This window comes from Mobula birostris, chromosome 6 (assembly GCF_030028105.1).
Source record: "Mobula birostris isolate sMobBir1 chromosome 6, sMobBir1.hap1, whole genome shotgun sequence".
NCBI lineage: Eukaryota > Metazoa > Chordata > Chondrichthyes > Myliobatiformes > Myliobatidae > Mobula > Mobula birostris.
Window position 1 is genome coordinate 162,540,982 of NC_092375.1, and position 19,333 is coordinate 162,560,314.

General features: G+C 41.0%; 1 protein-coding gene across 10 annotated transcripts in view; it reads right to left on the reverse strand.

Moving 5' to 3' along the window:
* Window positions 1-19,333, reverse strand: part of itprid2 (ITPR interacting domain containing 2) — a 205,409-nt gene that overhangs the window by 8,784 nt on the left and 177,292 nt on the right. For 9 of the 10 annotated variants that reach the window (XM_072261755.1, XM_072261756.1, XM_072261759.1 and 6 more), the window contains 6 exons: window positions 13,325-13,410; window positions 9,916-11,115; window positions 8,098-8,175; window positions 6,147-6,274; window positions 3,979-4,129; window positions 1,809-1,868 (listed from right to left, as the gene is read on the reverse strand). In XM_072261755.1, the coding sequence (XP_072117856.1) occupies window positions 1,809-1,868; window positions 3,979-4,129; window positions 6,147-6,274; window positions 8,098-8,175; window positions 9,916-11,115; window positions 13,325-13,410 (1,703 nt within the window). The remainder of the gene's footprint in view (window positions 1-1,808; window positions 1,869-3,978; window positions 4,130-6,146; window positions 6,275-8,097; window positions 8,176-9,915; window positions 11,116-13,324; window positions 13,411-19,333) is intronic. The other variant, XM_072261760.1, reaches the window with a different exon arrangement.

Genomic DNA, 19,333 nt, shown 5'->3' on the forward strand with positions numbered 1-19,333 from the left:
AGGGGGAATAAAGCTACACCTGTGAGAACCTCTGCAGCATCTGGTGACCCTGCGATCTCTGTCTCAGAAGCTGACATCAGAACATCTTTCAAGAGGGTGAACCCTCACAGGTCATCAGGTCCTGATGGTGTGCCTGACAGGGCTCCGAAAACCTGTGCCATCCAATTTGTGGGAGTGTTCAAGGATATCTTCACTCTCTCACTGCTGCAGTTGGAGTTTCCCATCTGCTTCAAAAGGTCGACAGACAAACTAACGTCTGATAAGAGCAAGGTGAGCTGTCTTAGTGAGTACTGCTCAGTGCCACCCATATCTACTGTGATGAAGAGGTTGGTCATGGCCAGAATCAACTTCTGCCTAAGCTGGGACCTGGACCTGCTGCAATTTCCTTATCACCACAATAGGTCTACAGCAGATGCAATTGCACTGATTCTCCACTCGGCATTGAATTACCTGGAAAATAGTTATACCCATGTCAGGCTGCTGTTTATTGATTACAGCCTAGTGTTCAACACAATTATACCCCCAGTTCTGATCAACAACCTCCAAAACCTGGGTCTCTGTACCTCACTCTGCAACTGGATCCTTGACTTCTTCATTGAAGAACAAGATCAAAAGTAACATTTTCTCCTCATTGACAATAAACATTTTGCTGCGCAAGGATGCGTGCTTAGTCCACTGCTCTACTCTCTCTCCACCTACAATTGTGTGGCTGGGCACAGCTCAAACTTCATCTATAAATTTTCCAACGACACAACTATTGGCAGCATTTCAGATAGTGAAGCGGAGGCATAGAGTAGTGAGACAGAACAGCTAAATTGTGTGGTGTTGCAACACCAACCTTGTACTCAATGTCAGTAAGACGAAGGAACTGATTGTGAACTTCAGAAAGGGGATGTCAAGGGAACGCACACCAGTCGTCATCAAGGCATCAGTAGTGGAAAGAGAAAACTGTTTAAGTTCCTGTGTCAACATCTCTAAAGATGAAAAAGGATGTATTATTCATCTCTGAAGATTTGTTCTGGGCCTAACATATTGACGCAATTACAAAGGCGGCACAAAAGTGGCTATATTAGGAGCATGAGGAGACTTGGGATGTCATCAAAGGCACTCACAAATCTCTACAGTTGTGCCATGGAGAGTATTCTAACTGATTGCATCAACACCTGGTGTCCTGGGGCAAAGTTACAAGTTGTAAACTCAGCCAGCCCCATCATGGACACCAGCCTCCTCAGCATCCAGGACATCTTCAAGGAGCGATGCCTGAGAACGGCGGCTTCCATCACGAAGGACCCCTATCACCCAGGACATGCCCTCTTCTCTTCTTATCCAGGAGGTGGTACAGGAGCCTGAAGATACACATTCAATTTTTTCCCTTCGCCGTCAGATTCCTGAATGGACAGTGAACCCATGAACACGACCTCATTATTTTATCTCTCTCTTTTTGTACTACTGATTTAATTTATTTTTTAATATATAATGTATACTTAACACAGCAGAACAACTAATTTCACAATATATGCCAGTGATTTTAAATCTGATTCTGAACTTGCAATCTTGAGAACTAATGAAAAATTGTAACATTCAGTGATGCAAGTAAGAAAACAGATTGACCAAATGAGAGTTGAAGTTACACCATGGGAATTTATAAACCCTCAGATGCAGTAAGATGTTAACCACAGTAGAAGAATACACTTAATCTGGGTTAATATTTAGAGCCCATAAAAGAGATAGCATTTCTGCACCACCTGGTAGTGTGTTTCAGTCGAGTTTGTATTTATCACCCTTCAGCAAAAATCCAGCATACTTACCGGTTCCATTACATTGAGAGTAGAGGAAGACATGCAACCTGCATTATTAGTGTACATTTCCTGTGATACAGAAGAACCAGAAAATGGTGACTTTAGAGGAGGACTACTCACTTGAACAAAATTATATTAAAATCAAGTGGGCCACTCAGGAGCAAGTTTTGCACAGCAAAGTCATTCCCGGTACTGTCTTCTACGCAAGCATCAGTGATTCTGTAGATTAGCTGTCTAATTTTGCCTAACTTGGGTGAACTATGCCTGGCATAGTTGTACTCAGAGGCTTATGCCTTTTCAACAACACACCAGACATTTCATCAAACTTTATAAAGGTGTGTGCTCTCTATTGGCAAAAAGACCCACATTGTGTGTTCAAGTGAGAGAGAGAGATCCTGGCAATCCTCAGAAACAACTCTCGACCCCATGAAGTGTCACCGCCCCAGTCAAACATGGGCAAGGAATCCTTCTCCTGCCTAGTGCCCATAGTCCTCCCTCTGCTGCTGGTGTTCCTCTGTGTTAAACAACATACAGAAGCACTGAGTGGCAAGCAAACTGAGGGTGGGGGTCTTCAATCACCATCACCAAAAGCTGTTTGGCAGCAGCAGCAGCACTGTCTGAGGCAATTGCGTAGGCGTCCCTGTCAGACTGAGTTTGTGACAAGTAGTGAGTGAACTATCACAAAGGCCAACCGCTTCCATCACCAATCTACCCAGGGCAAATGCATTGGTCCGTGATATCATTGTTGTTTTGCCACAGAGGGCACCATTGTAATGAGATTGCTCCCACTGTACCCAGAATGGACCTAACGGGACTCATCCTGGGTGGGCACGGCGAATCAGGCAGGGATTGCAGAGGGTGGCGAACAGGGTGACCATTGGAGAGAGAGCCAGTGAGGACTGCTGGGCGAGGAGAGCAGCCAGGCAAAGGGAGTGGAGGGGGAAGAGAAGGTGAGGCGAGTCAACAAAGTGTGAATGCTTATCAGAAACAGTAATGAGAAAGTCAAACACAAGGTTATTTCAATTATTTTAGTTAAGCAAAGTGGCTGCCAAAGCTAAAAAGAAGTTTTGCTGCCTTTGGTAGTTCCATATCAAAAGAAGAAATATCAGTTCTTTCCACCAGTCCATTCTCAGGGTTGTTTATAATTTAGCCTTTGGTCCTGATTTGGAATACTGCCTATAAAAACTCCCGCTCAGCTTAAAAAGTTGTTAAACCAGGAGCTGGAGGAAATTAGTGAAAAAGTAAATAAACAAATAAAATAAACAAATAAAAACAAATAAAAAAAAGTAAATAAATAACCTGTCCCTCAACGTCAGCAAGACAAAGGAATTGGTTGTTGACTTCAGAAGGAGTAGCGGACCGCACGACCCAATTTACATCGGTGGTGCGCAAGTGGAACAGGTCAAAAGCTTTAAGTTCCTCGGGGTCAATATCACAAATGACCTGACTTGGTCCAACCAAGCAGAGTCCACTGCAAAGAAGACCCACCAGCGCCTTTACTTCCTGAGAAAACTAAAGAAATTTGGCCTGTCCACTAAAACCCTCACTAATTTTTATAGATGCACCATAGAAAGCATTCTTCTAGGGTGCATCACAACCTGGTATGGAAGTTGTCCTGTCCAAGACCGGAAGAAGCTGCAGAAGATCGCGAACACAGCGCAGCACATCACACAAACCAATCTTCCATCCTTGGACTCACTTTACACCGCACGCTGTCGGAGCAGTGCTGCCAGGATAATCAAGGACATGACCCACCCATCCAAGACACTTTTCATCCCTTTTCCCTCCAGGAGAAGGCTCAGGAGCTTGAAGACTCATAAGGTCAGATTTGGGAACAGCTTCTTTCCAGCTGTAATAAGACTGCTGAACAGATCCTGACCCGGATCTAGGCCGTACCCTCCAAATATCCGGACCTGCCTCTCGGTTTTTTTGCACTACCTTGCTTTCCATTTTCTATTTTCTATTTATGATTTAAATTTTTAATATTTGCTATTGATTTGTAATCCAGTGAGCGGGAAGCGCAGAATCAAATATCGCTGTGATGATTGTACGTTCTAGTATCAATTGTTTGGTGACAATAAAGTACAAAGTAAATCTAAACATCTTTTTCATCAAAGCAACATGTATGTGTTTTACTGTGTCATCCAAGGATGTCTGTAATGAAGTTTATTGAACTCACAGCATGAGATGGTGGCCTGAACATCGGACACTGGCTCGGGCCTTTGAGCTGCTCCTCCAAAGCAAACGATCGTTCCTCCAACTGGAGCTCTAACTCCTGCAGCTCCATGCGAACACAGTTCCGAAGGCCTTGCAGCTGGTCAGCTTCTTGCCTGCCCCAGAGAAGAGATTATCTGACTTAAGTTTCAGTACTCAGAATATGCATTGATTTACATTTCAGTGAATTAGCATAGAGGTATATGTTACACCACCTCACAAGTCAATGGCACATTGTATCTCCATCAACATCAAACTATGAGGGCACACAGGGCACTCAATTTTGTTTTTTCTTCTTAAGTGCTGTATTTCCATCTGTGCAACCAATTTGATAAACAGCCTTTGACAGAGACAAATAAGTGGTATCAACTTACCTACAGCCGATCTGTGTGGCTCTGGGTTTTGGATTCAGATTCAGATTTATTTATCACAAGTACATCGAAACATACAGTGAAATGTGTCGCTTGCATTGACAAACAACACGCCCAAGGATGTGCTGGGGGTTGCCCAAAGTGTCACCATATATTCATAAAAAATATCACAATTTGAAGCCAAGTTTTACAACCTGAGCAAGCTCAAATTTAGCAACAGTTCTAAAATGAGCAGCTCACATTCCAACAGCTCTGATAACAAGACATTACATACTCAAAAACAGTAAAAGCTGAAAACTCTCAGCTGGTCCGGCAGCATGGCTAGAAAGAGAAGTAGATGAATGTGCCTTCATCAGAACTGGGAAAGAGAACACAGGTTTGTGTTAAGCTGCAGAGAAGATACAGAGAGTCTTGGCCCCAACTTAACCACGATAGGCTGTGGGGATTGGGGTGGTTGATGAGGCATTTAGAGGGTGACATTGTGCAGTGATTCACAGCTCATAGCTAGTCAGGTTATGCTCATGGACGGGGGCAAAAAACTGCGCTAACTGTATGTTTTTGGATTATGAAAGAAAACTGGAGCACTTTGAGGAAACCTCCTCGGTCATGATGAGAATGTACAAACTCTTTATAGATAGCAGTGGGAATTGAACTCCATTCGTGGGCACTGTAAAGATAGATGATTTGCAATGAAGATGGTCAGTCCTAATACAAAGAAAACAAGTTATCAGAAGTTTGAGAATTTTATATCGAGTCTGGAAGGCTGCAATGTGTCCAGTCTAAAGATGGGGTGTGGTTCATCGTGTTTGTATTGGGCCTTATTGTAACAGTGTAGAAGATGGTCAGTGTGGAACTGGGATAAGACTTAAAGTTACAGGAAACAGGAAGAGTTTGTATTCTTTCTGTGATCTGCAAGGTCAGCATGTTGGCATAGCAATTAGCATAGTGCTTAATAATAACCAGCAAACTAGGTTCAATTCCTGCTGCTGTCTACAAGGAATTAGTACATTCTCTCTGTGACCACATGGGTTTCCACCAGGTGCTCTGGTTTCCTCCCACATTCTAAAGTCATACAGTTTAGTAAATAGTGGGCGTGCTCTGTTGGCGCCAGAAGCATGGTGACACTTGCAAGCTCACCCAGCACATATTTGGACTGCACTCTAGGTGTTAATGTACAAATGACAAAGGTAAAGCTTATCTTTATCTAATCTCTTTGACATTAGAAAGAAATAAAGCAACAAAAAAAATGAAAGGCACCACAAGTTATGATGAACACTGGGTTAATATGGCGCTACCTTTAAGGCTTAAAATAGAAATGTTCTAAAACTACAGTAAATGCATAATAGAATATTGGAACTTGAAGAAAATTATTTGCAATATTCCAACACAGAAACATTAGGTTCCTTCAAATAAATAATTACTCATTTTTGATGGAGAGAGTATCATTTCATAAACCTACAGCAACAAAAATAACATCCAGTCAAGTCTTGATCACACTGCCTCTCATACTGAAACTTACTGTCTCTTTAAATAAACCTACATCATGAATACTAGCCTCAACAATTCTGTCTCAAATCCATCCTTCGGCTGTTGACATTCAAAACTGGTAAAAAAAACAACAACAGTTTTGCAGAGTCTGTCTGCTGGATATGGATTTTTTTTAAATCATGGATCCTTTAAAAATAACTATGGAACATAGTGTTAGAAAGATGAAAGTAACACTTCTCCATTGAAAATAAATTCTGAGAACAATAGAACTTACCTCTCCTCATCGGTTAAGTGTCGATACACCATAGTTTGCTGCCTCAGCATCATGAATTCCAAGTCCATCATTTGTGTTCTAAAAAAGTTCAGATTTCTTCTCATCATCTGCAGTTCTTGATATGTATTCTGAAAAGTTTAGTGAAAAACAAAATTAGTATCCAATCTCATGAAGGTTGAAAAATTGTTCCGGCTCAGAGATTTTTTTTTTGCAGCAGAGATGTGTAATGACATTTGTCATTGCTCAAATTTATCTGTGCACATACAAATCCCAAAACTGCTGAGCGTGGAAGCTGACAAAACAGGGAAGTAATGCATCAGGCACCAGGGAAATTGGGTAATTAGATTAAAGATTGAGAAATAAACAGCCAAGGATCTAGAAACAAGTACATTGGAATAGGTGGAATATTTTAAGTCTTATATATTTCCAAACAAAATTTTGAAAATCCTGTAACAATTATTTTGAGTGGGAGGAGCCAAAGATGGTGTCAGCCATTTTTGTGGATCTAGGCAACTTCTTCCAGTTCGTCTTCTCTTTTAACGTCTCTTTTTTTTCCCTTTTCAAGGTGACTGGGGTCCTGTCTGAATCTGGGGTCCACAGCTGCACTCAAGCCGTGATTCTTCATGGCGGCAGGTTCTCGCTCTTGGAAGTCACCGAGCTGGCATTTTCGATATATTCGGGTGCGACCTGGAGGACATGCACCTTCAGGGTGCAAGCCCTGTGGACAAGCAATTCCCCGTCAGTGTTGCTGACTGAAGCGCTGCGGGAAATTGAAACATCGAGACACCAGTGTATGCTGCTGTCGAAAGGAGGCCCCTGAGTCAGGGGAGCTCGAATAAATAACACTGCAGATTGCAACATTGAAATAGCGCGTTGTTGCTCTCCCTCTCACTGTGGCAGGAGCGACAACTCTCTCTCCCTCGCTAGTTAGAGACAGCCTGCCTGAGATGTCGAAGTGCTGGGATGGACAGTTGCTTTTGGTGGACTCAATATTACTATCTCTGGGGGGGCTTTGCTATTGCTCGCATGGTGAGTGGTGGGGGCAGATGCTTTTTCTGGAGCAAGTGGGGGAGAAGGGGAGTTGTTGCTTCTGCTGCTGCTTGTGCATGGGACGGAGAGGGGTGGCTTTGGGGTTCTAACAGTTTCTGTCATTCATTCTTTGGGGTTTTTTTTCTTCTGTTTCATGGATGCCTGCGAGGAGTAAGGATTTCAGGTTGTACGATGAACCATTGAACTGCCAGAGATGGATCATTATAATTAACAATTATTCCACTATTAAACAGATGCTTTTAATGTTCAGCTTCCTCTACTGAGTAGGGTTTGCATCCACTGTACACATTCAGCAACTTCATGCCATTTCAATGATGTGGCAGAGGATCAAGATCAAATACCATTTCCAAAAATCTAACAGTAATGCACCACAACACATAACTGCAGCCCTAATTAACTGCAGATAACACAGGCGTCACTATCAATTTAACAACAAAATCTAACTTCTCCCAACCATCATTAGAAGTGAAAATGTTTGCCAAGGCTAGTACAGTACTCACCTCATTTGTAACCTATCAGGTAAGTAAGCACACAGCATCCAGCAGATAACAATCACTCCTGTCCTGAGAAGTATCAAATGCCACCTATGCACACAATTGCCAGGCCATCTCCAATAACCACCGGGACTTGTTACCTGATGACTCTACCCTGGTACTACAGAGCAAAACTCATTTTGGGTGTACCGATTGGAAACGCATTTAGGATGAAAATTTGAACTTGCATAGCTGTACCGATGTAGCTGGTTTTTCCAATGGTCACACTGACTAAACAATAACAGAACATGTTGGATTACCAACAATATTATGTCATTTCCATCCACCAGCTGCAAAATTTCGAAAAGACCTTGAGATAAAAATTTGAACACCGCAAATGTGAACAGATTTAAGTTAAAACAACTTACTTCATACATAGGTAAAAGGCCTGACCTCATTGATGGATAGTATGGAAACGAAAGGTCAGTGCCCTGATAGACTGGGATCTGTAAATCAAACAAATGACTTTGTTAACAAGCAAATGCAATTACTGAGAAGTGAACTGATGGTTTTGAAGATAAATATAGGATGAACAGTTAAATATAAGACTGCAACAATCACTATTGAGAGATTTTTAAGTGACTAGTGGTGTGCCACAGGGATCAGTGCTTATCATTCACACCAATGGTTTAGATGACAATGTAGTAAATTGGATCAGCAAGTTTGTGGATGACACTAAGATAGGTGGCGTATTGGACAGCAAGGAAGGCTAGCAAAGTTAGCAAAGTGAATTGGATCACCGGGCTGAAAAAAGGGAGATGGAATTTAATGCAGACAAGTGTGAGGTGTTGCACAATGGGACGACAAACCAGTCTTAATAGTAAACGGTTGAGCACTGAGGTGTGCAGTAGAACAAAGGGATGTGGGAATGCAGATCCATTATTCCTTAAAGTGGCAGCACAGGTAGATATGGTCATAAAGAGATCATTTGGTACATTGGCCTCGATAAATTAAAGCATTGAGTACAGGAGTTCGTCTATCAGGTTGAAGTTGTATAAGACTTTGGTGAGGCCAAATTTGGAGTATTGTGAACAGTTCTAGTCACCTACCTACAGGAAAGATATCAATAAGCTTGATAGATAGCAGAGAAAATTTATGAAGATGTTGTCGAGTACAATTCGATTTATTTGTCACATATATATCAAACAATGGTCCTGGAGTCAACATAGCATGCCCTAAACCACACAACTTTGGAATGTGGGAGGGAACTGGAGCACCCAGAGAAAACCCACACGGTCATGGGGAGAATGTACAAACCCCTTACGGACAGTAGTGGGAGGGGAAGCTAGATCATTGGCGCTGTAAAGCTACGGTGCCATTACCATGAGGACCTGAGTTGGGGGAGGTTAGGACTTCATTCCCTGGAACATATGAAAATGAGAGGAGATCTTAAAGGTATACAAACTTATGAAGGAAGCGATAGATAGATAGATAGCGTGAACTCCACCAGCGGTTCCGTGTCCGGTTGCGAAAGGAGGGTTGGACATATGGCTGGCAACCCCATCCCATAAAAACCCAGTGCTACAGAAACACCAACAGAAGCTCCTGGGACCTCATCCCTGGGGGAAGAGGGATACACCGAAGGACGGGCTACGTCTGGAAAACTTGGAAGACTAGCCCGGGAGGGAGGACTCTGCTAAGCTGCTGTCAATGGCCTATCCTCCAGTAGGAGTGATGGGCTGACGAAGATGATGATAGATAGGGTGAATGTCTGCAGGCTTCCACCCCAGGTTTGCTGAGGCAAGAATTGCAGGTCAGAGGTTTAGGGGGAGAGGTTAAATATTTATCGGGAATCAGAGGGGAAACTTCATCTAATCGGTGGTGTGCGTGTGCAACGAGCTGCCAGTGGAAGCGGTAAATGCAGGTTCAGAAGCAACATTAAAGAGAAGCTTGGATAGGTTCATGGATGAAAGGTATGCAGGCAAAAGTCCTGGTCAACATGGACTAGGTGGACTGAAGGGCCTGTGCTCTCTTTCAAATGGTCTAAACATCAGTAGCATGCCAATGCTGTGTAACTCTGAACCCACTTTAAGCTCCCTTTACAAAACAAAATGTACATTAAACTGTCAACCAGTTGTTTTTCAGAAGTGTGTGATTTACTCAGTACTACGGACAGAATTCACTCTTAGACTCTTGTAACGGAGTAAATATATTTCCTCAGTTCTTGAAATTAAGTTATGCTTTACCCGAGAAAGATTCTGTACCGTGCTCCTTATCTCAGTAAGGACTCGACGGAGCTGTGATTCAATAGCAGACGGAGGATTCATTGAACTGTGACGATAAGAGTGTGACATTGGTCTCTGAGGATACATGAACCCATAAGGTGATGTACAGGTAGATTCCCCGAGGTTGGGAATGCTGCATGTGCTCCTGGTTCTTGCGTGAGCACACAGAGGCTGGTCTTGCCACTCTGAAGGGAGTGTATGAAGGGAACAGCAGGATCGTGTTAAATATGCCGGCATTGACAGTGTCTCTGAGGCCAACCTATGTTGTGGTTCTGCATTTTGCTTGTTCACAGCGAATTGCTTCCTACTTTTCTCTTTCATCTCGTTTGGGATAAAAAGCTCTGATCGGCACACTAACTGCTCATTTTCATCCTCAGCTGGTAATTCCCCTTCCTCCTGAGCAGAATATCTGTAGGTGAACGTTGGTGAACTGTGTTGTGTGCTGCTATCGGATGCCAGTTGTATGTTTAACGATGACACCACTCGCACTGGATTCAGCAGTTTAGTTGGAAGAGAGCTGGACCTTTGAAAAGACGATCGTTTGAGCTTCGCAATAGTTTCATTCCTGGAGGCCCTCTCCCCTTCTCTCATGATTCGATCATTTGCTTTGGTCACTGGACGCCTTGTTCTTCCAGAGGCAATGGAGACAGCATAGGTTTTTGTTTTTGCTCTCTCGAGTACTGTGGTGATCTTACCTAACGACGAGGAGGAAAATTCAAAAGCTTCAGAAGTAGCAGCAACAGGCTTGGAACTGAGTACAGAGTCTATGCTCTTCCGTCTTTGGCGTGCTCCAGGATGTCCAGAGTATGTAGGAATATCTTCCTCACTTTCGCACTTCATATCACCTTCTGTGTCCAGCTCCACTTCACCATCAATAAAACCCAAAGCACTCTGGTCAGCTGACTGCGTGCAACCATCCGTACCAGTAGTTGCCTCACTGTCCATCTCCACCACATTATCAGAAACTAATTCCACATTTGGATCTGAAGTTGCTTCCTTCAGGTCCAGAGTCATATCATCCACTGGCATTTGAAATGGAGTGAAAAACTTCTGGTCACTGCTCAGAGGTGTCTGAAGATCATCAATTAAGGACGTGACTGTGGTCTCACTGTCACAGCTGTCAGCACTGCTTCCCATTGCTTGCAGGTAACCATCTGGCCCCTTGGATAGAGCACAAGAATTAAATAGGAAATACAAATAATTCAGGTGAAAATTCATTCTGTCATCTTATATAAAATAGCTTTATGCTGTTAGACATTTTCTTTCCAGGAAAAAAGCTCAACATGAAAGGATTATAAATAAGAGTCACATTTTTTTTAAGAATTACAGAGTTCTTGTAGAAGTCAGTTACGTGCTATTCAGTTGTTATTATAGTTTTCATAACAGGATGGTAAGCATTTCAACCATCAAGCAGACAAAAAATAATGTGGCTCATTTCAGTAATTACAATCATAAAAGTATTTCAATGATTGTGGGCCTATTAGAACTAAAAGTTCTCTAAACTGAAAATCTGCATGCCTTTTCATTTTAAAAACTGGCTCAGGAGTGCTGCCTTACTGTAACAGATATTGCAGAAACTGCATAGATGGTATTGATTTAGCTGTTCATTTAATACAAATCAAATAAATATACATAGCCCAGTCGTTTAGAAAGAAGGGAGTATTAAACCAAAACTACAATATGGGTAAAATAAAATCCACTTTGGATCAGTTATAAGCAATGCAGATAAGACCAAAATTTAAACAAAAAGCCTTCAAATCTGATCTTCAACAGTTAACTTTTCATCAATCATTATTTACTAGTATCTCGTTATCATATCAACTGACTTTGAAATAAATTACAGATAGTTGTGTTTTTTTGCCACAGAAATTTCAATTCAACAGACCTGACCTTCCTATTTAAATATATGACAGGGAAGCAAAGAGCATTTAAGACGCAGCAAGTTGTCTGAAAAGTTTTTATGTGGTTAATCCAAAATAATGTCCGTCTATAAATAATATGTACAAGAATCAATAAACAAGTAGTCAGTATAAGAAATATTACCATGTCAACTGATCTATTGAAAAAAACAAGATTCCTAGAAACAAAGCTTTAGGTGCAGGGTAGCACGAGGAATGAACAATGCAAGCTCCACTGAATCTGAATGTGATACCAGACGTGAATCAACATAACGTCTGAGTCAGATGGGACACGATAGGGAATACAGCTGTCCAATTTAAAAATCAATGTTGATTATTTTACAAATACAAGTATCGCCTTCTCGGCTTTTAAAATTCTTAAATATATGACCTACAGCATCTGCTGGGTCTCTGCCACCAAAGAGGTCAACAGTATCCACAGATATACATTTCAATTGCAGTTAGAACAGATTTATTAGACATTAAAGTTGGTCTTAAGAGTCATGCATTAGAAATCTGACACCCACTGATGAAGCAAGGCTAATTTAGATGGGTAATTAGACTGGATGCACATCGTAGAGTCGGATATATTTCGTAAACTCACAACAGTGGCATGTTGCTTACTTCAAGCCCTTAAATTTCAACTGGCAATTTGTAAAAGGTGATTTAATTTTAATTAATTGAATAGTGCAGATGTAGTAAGAAAATACAGTAAACATTGAGATTTCAAAAAAATATATTGAAAAATACAGATGGTAGAAAGAGAACATCAACGAAATTGGAGTGGGTAGCTCTTCATAGGAGACCCCATACAGAGTGCAAAATAGTGTCCAAAATAGCACATTCACAAATTTGTGAGACATGTGGCTGAAAACATTCCTGTTCATACAGCGTAGGTCAACTGGAAATATAAACAGCAAGCAGATTATGATATCCAGGAGCTGACTTAATGCCAGAGCTACCAGTTTAGAACTCAATGTGTGTTCCAACATTCCATCGTAAAAAGGAATTCACCAACTGAACGGTCTCCCACGAATTTGTTTAACCTGCTTTGGGTTGTTAATTCACCAGGTGGTTATTAATTATTTTAAATTGCAAATTCTATAGGACATGGTGTAGCAACAATAGCTTTCCACAAACTTGCCACATACATTCAAGGGTGCAACAGGTGAAACCTTGGATTTAGCAGGAAGAACGAGTAGAGACAACACAGGACAGGACCAGCTGAGAAAAGTAATGGAAGAAGTGCCCTCAACAAGAAGTCATATCTGCATGGGTGGGTTCCAATTAATATTTAGAAAGTGTGAGGCCGGACTTCTTCAGTAAAGACCTGCTCTCTGAGATCTGTACCTGAAGATTGAAGCTCAAATCTGTCGCTTACCCCAACCCCCTTTGCCATTTTCACCTCTTTCTAAATTCCATGCAACATTTCCCATGTATAATTTTTATTGTAATAAAGTAAACATTTCTACCTGAGACAGTCCAGTCAAGTCAGAGGATGGATCTTCTGCAAACCCACTGCTGTCCGAATGGGAACTGCTGGTCCTTAAAAAATGCTCTGAAAAAAAAAAGTGTCCTTCATTAAATCCAAACTTAAATTATAATGAGTACATAAACAAAACAAGAGCTGGAAATGGAAATTCCAGCTGGAGAATTTGCAATGGCAATGTCAATCCACTGCACAAACCAGTATAATCATTCAGTCAGGTCAAGCTCCATAAATTATTCTGCCCTGTTTCTGGTTTGATATTCACTTAAAGTACAGTTTGTATTGGTTTTCTGCTTCAGAAGTTGTTAATGAGTAATAATCAACAATTCAAAGCATTTCATTTTTTCAATCAGCCAAAACAAGCGCTGCATACACTCACTGTCCACTTTATTTGGTACACCTGTGCACTTGCTTGCTAATACAACAATCTAATCAGCTAAACATATGGCAGCAACTCAATCCATAAAAGTGTTCCGACACGGTCAAGAGGTTCAGTTGTTATTCAGATCAAACATCAGAATGGGGAAGCAATGTGATCAAAGTGACTTTGACTGTGGAATGATTGTTGGTGCCAGAAGGAGTGATCTGAGCATCTCAGAATGTGCTGATCTCCTGTGATTTTTGCACATAGCGTCCTCTAGAGTTTACAGAGAATAGTATGAGAAACAAAGCATCCACTGAATGGCAGTTCCAGGTCAAAAATGCCTTGTTAATGAGAGAGGTCAGAGAAGAATAGCCAGACTGGTTCAAGCTGATAGGAAGGAGACAATAACTCAAATAACCATCCATTACAACAGTGGTGTGCAGAAGAGCATCTCCGAATGCACAACACATCGAACCTTGAAGTGGATGGGCTAGAGCATCAGGAAACCATTAACATACACTCAGTGGCCACTTTATTAGGTACAGGAGGTTCTTAATAAAGTGGCTACTGAGTGTAGATTCCACAGTTCAAGGAAATTAGTTGAACCAAAACTATTGCTCCTTATCTTTGATTGTGGCATATTTCATTATTTCAGGGATTAATAGCTTTTTAGACCTGAATGGTAACCTATTTCCTGAACATGAAAGCTGCTCCAAGAGCTTTGTTTTTCCACCTTGTACCTCTTTTTCCTTTCAGTAATTCTCATCATTATAGAGCCAAGAAGTGGTGTGTCTATGTATAAGTAATCATAGAGTGACAAGCATAACTTCCCTTCAATCTCGCATTTTTACAGACTCACTTATATTTCTCCATATTATCAATATTTACCACAGTGGATGCTCCTTTAAACCTTCCTAGCTTACAAGGGATACATTTAGATATGCTTTTTCCCCAGAAATGCAAAAGATGGAACTGAGTTAGCATTCTAAGTTGTGGTCATTCTTTCCCAGTTCTGACTATAGGTGTTTGATCTGAAATGTTAATTCTATTTCTCTTTCTGTATTGTATATCCTGCCTGACCTCCAGAGAGCTTCCAATATTATTTGCTGTTTCAGATTTCCATCAACTGCAGATCATTTCCTTTGCATAAAAACTTGCACTTTTCCCTCAAAAGATGCTTAGAATCAAGAGGAGTGGAGAAAATTTTAAAAAATGATTTGCAAATTATGCAGTCATTTTAAGAATAGGTATAACCATATGAATGATGAAATATTCCTCATACACACATTTCTCCTATGGGTAATGTTATACTGTAAATTATAGATTTCTAACAGATTTTCATGAAGCAATTTCTAACAATTTTTGTAAAACTAGGCTTTGAAATTACTAATATCCTTAAGTGATGACAATCCTGGTTCCTCATCAACATACAATGTGTTATCTGATCTGCTGTGGCAGGGAACCTGTCAATGATCAACTAGGTTGCAAAGTCAAAATCAGCTCAATGTAGTCCCAAAGTTTGCTTTAGCTCTTGAACAAAAATAGGATTGCATCATAATTATGGGACACATCTGTTCAGATTCTTTTTGCACCAAACAAGTCACTTACAGCACAGCACACCAAACATGTATAACAGCTCTTGTGCTAATGATGATATCAGCAAACTGTGCTCACATTAGAAAAGGGAACCAGCAATTGTTACATTAAAAAAATTAATGTCATACACTTTCATCCTTCAGCTATAGCCTGTGAGAACATATTGATAAAAATGTTACTAACTCGGATTTATTTACAAAAAAAAAAATCAGGACTGCTTCTAAGCTCTGTCAAGGCCTAGACTGTACTACAACTGCGTGTGGAAGAACTGTGCAACCTAGAAATTCTTTTGACAGACTGCTCAGCTTGCGGGCATACAGCAGGTGGCTAAGCATCAGCAGACAGGTGCTCATCCTCTGATGGAAGTAGGCTACCCTCCATTTGGTTAAGGCTAATGCATAGCTGTATAGAGCCTTACTTGCATTTTCAAATAAGGATATTAGTACCCAGTTAAATATTCCTGAAAATTTCAAACTTGAATGACTACAACATTCTCCTTCCAAACTACTGGCAGTATTCACAAGCACCTGTCATCATCCAAGTGATTAAAAGAGAACTGTGATGTTCAGTTGATCTTTCAATATCTTTGACAGGTGAGAAAGAGTTAACCTTCCCGGTCAATGGCCCTTTACGATGACTATTAATTTAGAGGACGTGGCCAGCTTGCGATGAGGGCCAGCTTCCAAGCAATGTTCCTTAAATAAGTGCCAAAGAGCTTGCAAGTTAGATCTGAGCCAAAATTACCAAGGTTCTTGAAATTCCTTGATCCGTGCCGCAGGCTCAACAGCCTCTGGGGAATTGTGCTGGAAAAACCAGCACAGCCTTGCAGAAACAGGTACACTAACATTCCTAAATTTACTTCAGCTATAAAGTTGAAAATAAGAAATCAATTATCTGTTCAGTCAGGAAAAATTTAAAGAACAGAAACTGGAACATGTCATTTTGCTCATACCTACTCCATTATTGATTCAGATCATGGCTGATCTTTTACCTCAGCATCACCTCCTTCCCTTAACTACACACCCTTAGATTACATTAACATACAAAGCATCAATCACTGCCTTGAATATATCCAAACATAAAGCCCCCACAGCTCTCTTGGATGGAGAATTCTTGAGATTCAGCTATGCTCTAGGTGAAGAAATGTTGTTTTCATTGCTGTCCTGATTGGCTGACCCCTTATTTTGAGATCGTGACCCTTAGCTCCAGGTACCTCAGCCTGGGAAAACAATCTGAATATCTACCCTGTCCAACCCAATATGAATGTTGTAGAAGTTTTATTGCAGTCATCTCTTCACCTCTCCTTCTTCTAAAGGAACTAAGCCCAGGTCTGCTTGACCATCCCTCAGAGCACAACCCCTCACTAATCTTTGCTTCACTCCTTAATTGCAACTATATCCTCACATTGGGAGGTTAGGCCTCTATATATTACTTCACAGAAAAATGGTTTAGAAGAAAAGTTGTGCTCAAGTATGTCAGTATAGAAAGGAGCTAAGCATACTGTGTATCCATTAGTAAGTCATCCAAGCCTCAAGACTATTACACACATACGCAAGTTGTTGTTGTTGCTGTTCCTTTCTGTGCCTTGTGGTACATCAGGCAGCAACCTTGTCATTTCCCTCATATTTTTGTCTGTTTTTTTTTAATGAGATCGCATTGCTAGTTCAATGCTCAACCCAGCACGGATGGAAAGTATGCAAGAAGCCAGCCGGATACAAACCCAGGACTGCTGTCCTCTAAGTCCAGTGCAGATACCACTACACCACCAGCTGGCTCACACGGGATTATACTATGTTGTTATGATCTGATTCACAACCACCATGATATTTTCATCCCAATCAACCTGTATCTATTGTTAAAGTTTTTTTTAAATCAGGAAAAAAATTTAATGAACCCAGTATCCACAGACTTGAAGTGATTTCCAAATTTCTACTGTTAGTTGTGTGAAAAGATGCCTCCAGTTCTCAGGTCTGCTAGGCCTAATTCTAATTTCAAGGGTGTTCCATCTTCTTCTGGATTATCCGCTGGAAAATAGGTCAAAATGTGGTTCCCACTCTGGGCGGACCACATACAGCTCAATCACAGCAACAGAATACCACAAAAGCCTCAGTGTCTCTTAGTTAGAGGGGGAAAAAAGCCAGGACTTGCATTCTTACTCAATCAGCAGTGATTCCTGCAGGAACTTGAAAGTAAAGAATTAGCCTTGGCTATGATAATGCCCATGGCACATGCTAGCTTTTGGATTTTCAAACAAGGTCTGTGTTCCTGTGAGCTGCAGAAATTCAGAATTGTATTTCGTTATCAGTGCCATGTTTCAGGGTGGAGGGCAGACAGATAAATTACATATGAACTCCCAGCCAAAACAATTGAGCTGAAACTTTAAAGCTGCCAACATCAATCAAGTAAACAATACAGCAAAGAAGCTGAGTTGGAGTTTACTCTCCACTGATAATATTGCTTCATATGGTTGGGCCAACTAATTTAGGTCATTTAATTTACTTGAAATGTTCTAGCAACAGAAGAATTACTTTGGAATTTGAAAGGTTTACCAGTCAAATATGCACAAGATTGTAAATTACAATAGAAATAATATAGTTGCAATGGCCTGCTGTGTTCACCAGCAACCTTGATGTGTGTTAGTTGCAATGGTAGGTGATTTTAACTTCTCTAATGTGGGACTATCACAGTACTGAGGGATTAGATGACAGAATCCATTACGTTCAGGAAATGTTTCTCAAGCAAAGTAGAGATAGCCCTACTGGAAACAAGGCAGCTCTTGACCTCGTAAGAAGAAATTAGGCTAAGCAGTGGCTCAGATAGCAGTTAGGACCAGCCACCATAATTACAGTCATTTAAAAAATATATCAGAAAAGATAGGAATGGTCCACAAGTCCTGACTAATTAGGAATATTGAAGCCCTGGTCATGAAACATGAGGCAAAGGTCAGCTGGGGATAAAGCAAAGCCCTGGAGAGCATAATGGATGGAGTCCACTTAAGAAATCAGAAGGGCAAAAAGGGGATAGAGTTATCCTCGGAGAATAATGCAGGGAGAATCATATCAGATTCTATAAGTATATTAAAATCAAAGGGGCAATTAGGACCTCTTAAATATTATGTGGTTATCCATGTGTAGAGTCATGAAAGGTGGGTGGAATCTTAAATGAATATTTTTCATTTCTATTTGCTATGGACAAGCTCACAGAAGCTATTAAGTGTAGGGAAAAGAACAATAATGTCCTGCAATATATCAATATAGTGAAAGAGGCAGTATTGGAGATCTTGAGGAGTAGGAAGCTTAAAGGGATGATCAAGCAGTTTGACAGGGAGAAGCTAAAATTGGATATATCAGTATTGCATTTGAATAAAGCTAACTACACAGGCATGAGAGAGGAGCTGGCCACAGTTGATTGGAAGGGGACACCTACAGAGATGATAGTACAGCAACAACAGCTGGAGTTCTGGGGAGTTATTCTGAAGATGTAGGATTGCTCCATTCCAAAGAAGCAGCAGTATCCTAGAGAGGCCACCATGGCTGACAAGGGAAGTCAAAGACAGCATAAAAGCAAAAGTGAGTCCATACTATATGGCAACATTAGTGAGAAGCTAGGTACAGAGGGGATGTCAGGGGTAAGTTTTGTTTAATGCAGAGAGTGGTGAGTGTGTGGAATAGGCTGCCGGCAACGGTGGTGGAGGCGGAAACGATAGGGTCTTTTAAGAGACTCCTGGATGGATATGTGGAGCTTAGAAAAATAGAGGGCCATGGGTAAGCCTAGGTAGTTCTCAGGTAAGGACATGTTCGGCACAGCTTTGTGGGCCAAAGGGCCTGTATTGTGCTGTAGGTTTTCTATGTTTCTATGATTCAGAAGTTTTTAAATACCAACAGAAGGCAACTAAAAAAGCAAAAAGGAGAGAAATGTGACATATGTGGCAAGGCATAACAGACTATAAGACCACCTTGCACGTCAATTAAAGTGATGCCTATTGACAGGCTGAATGTTTTCTACGTAATGCTGTGATGCACTAAATCATGT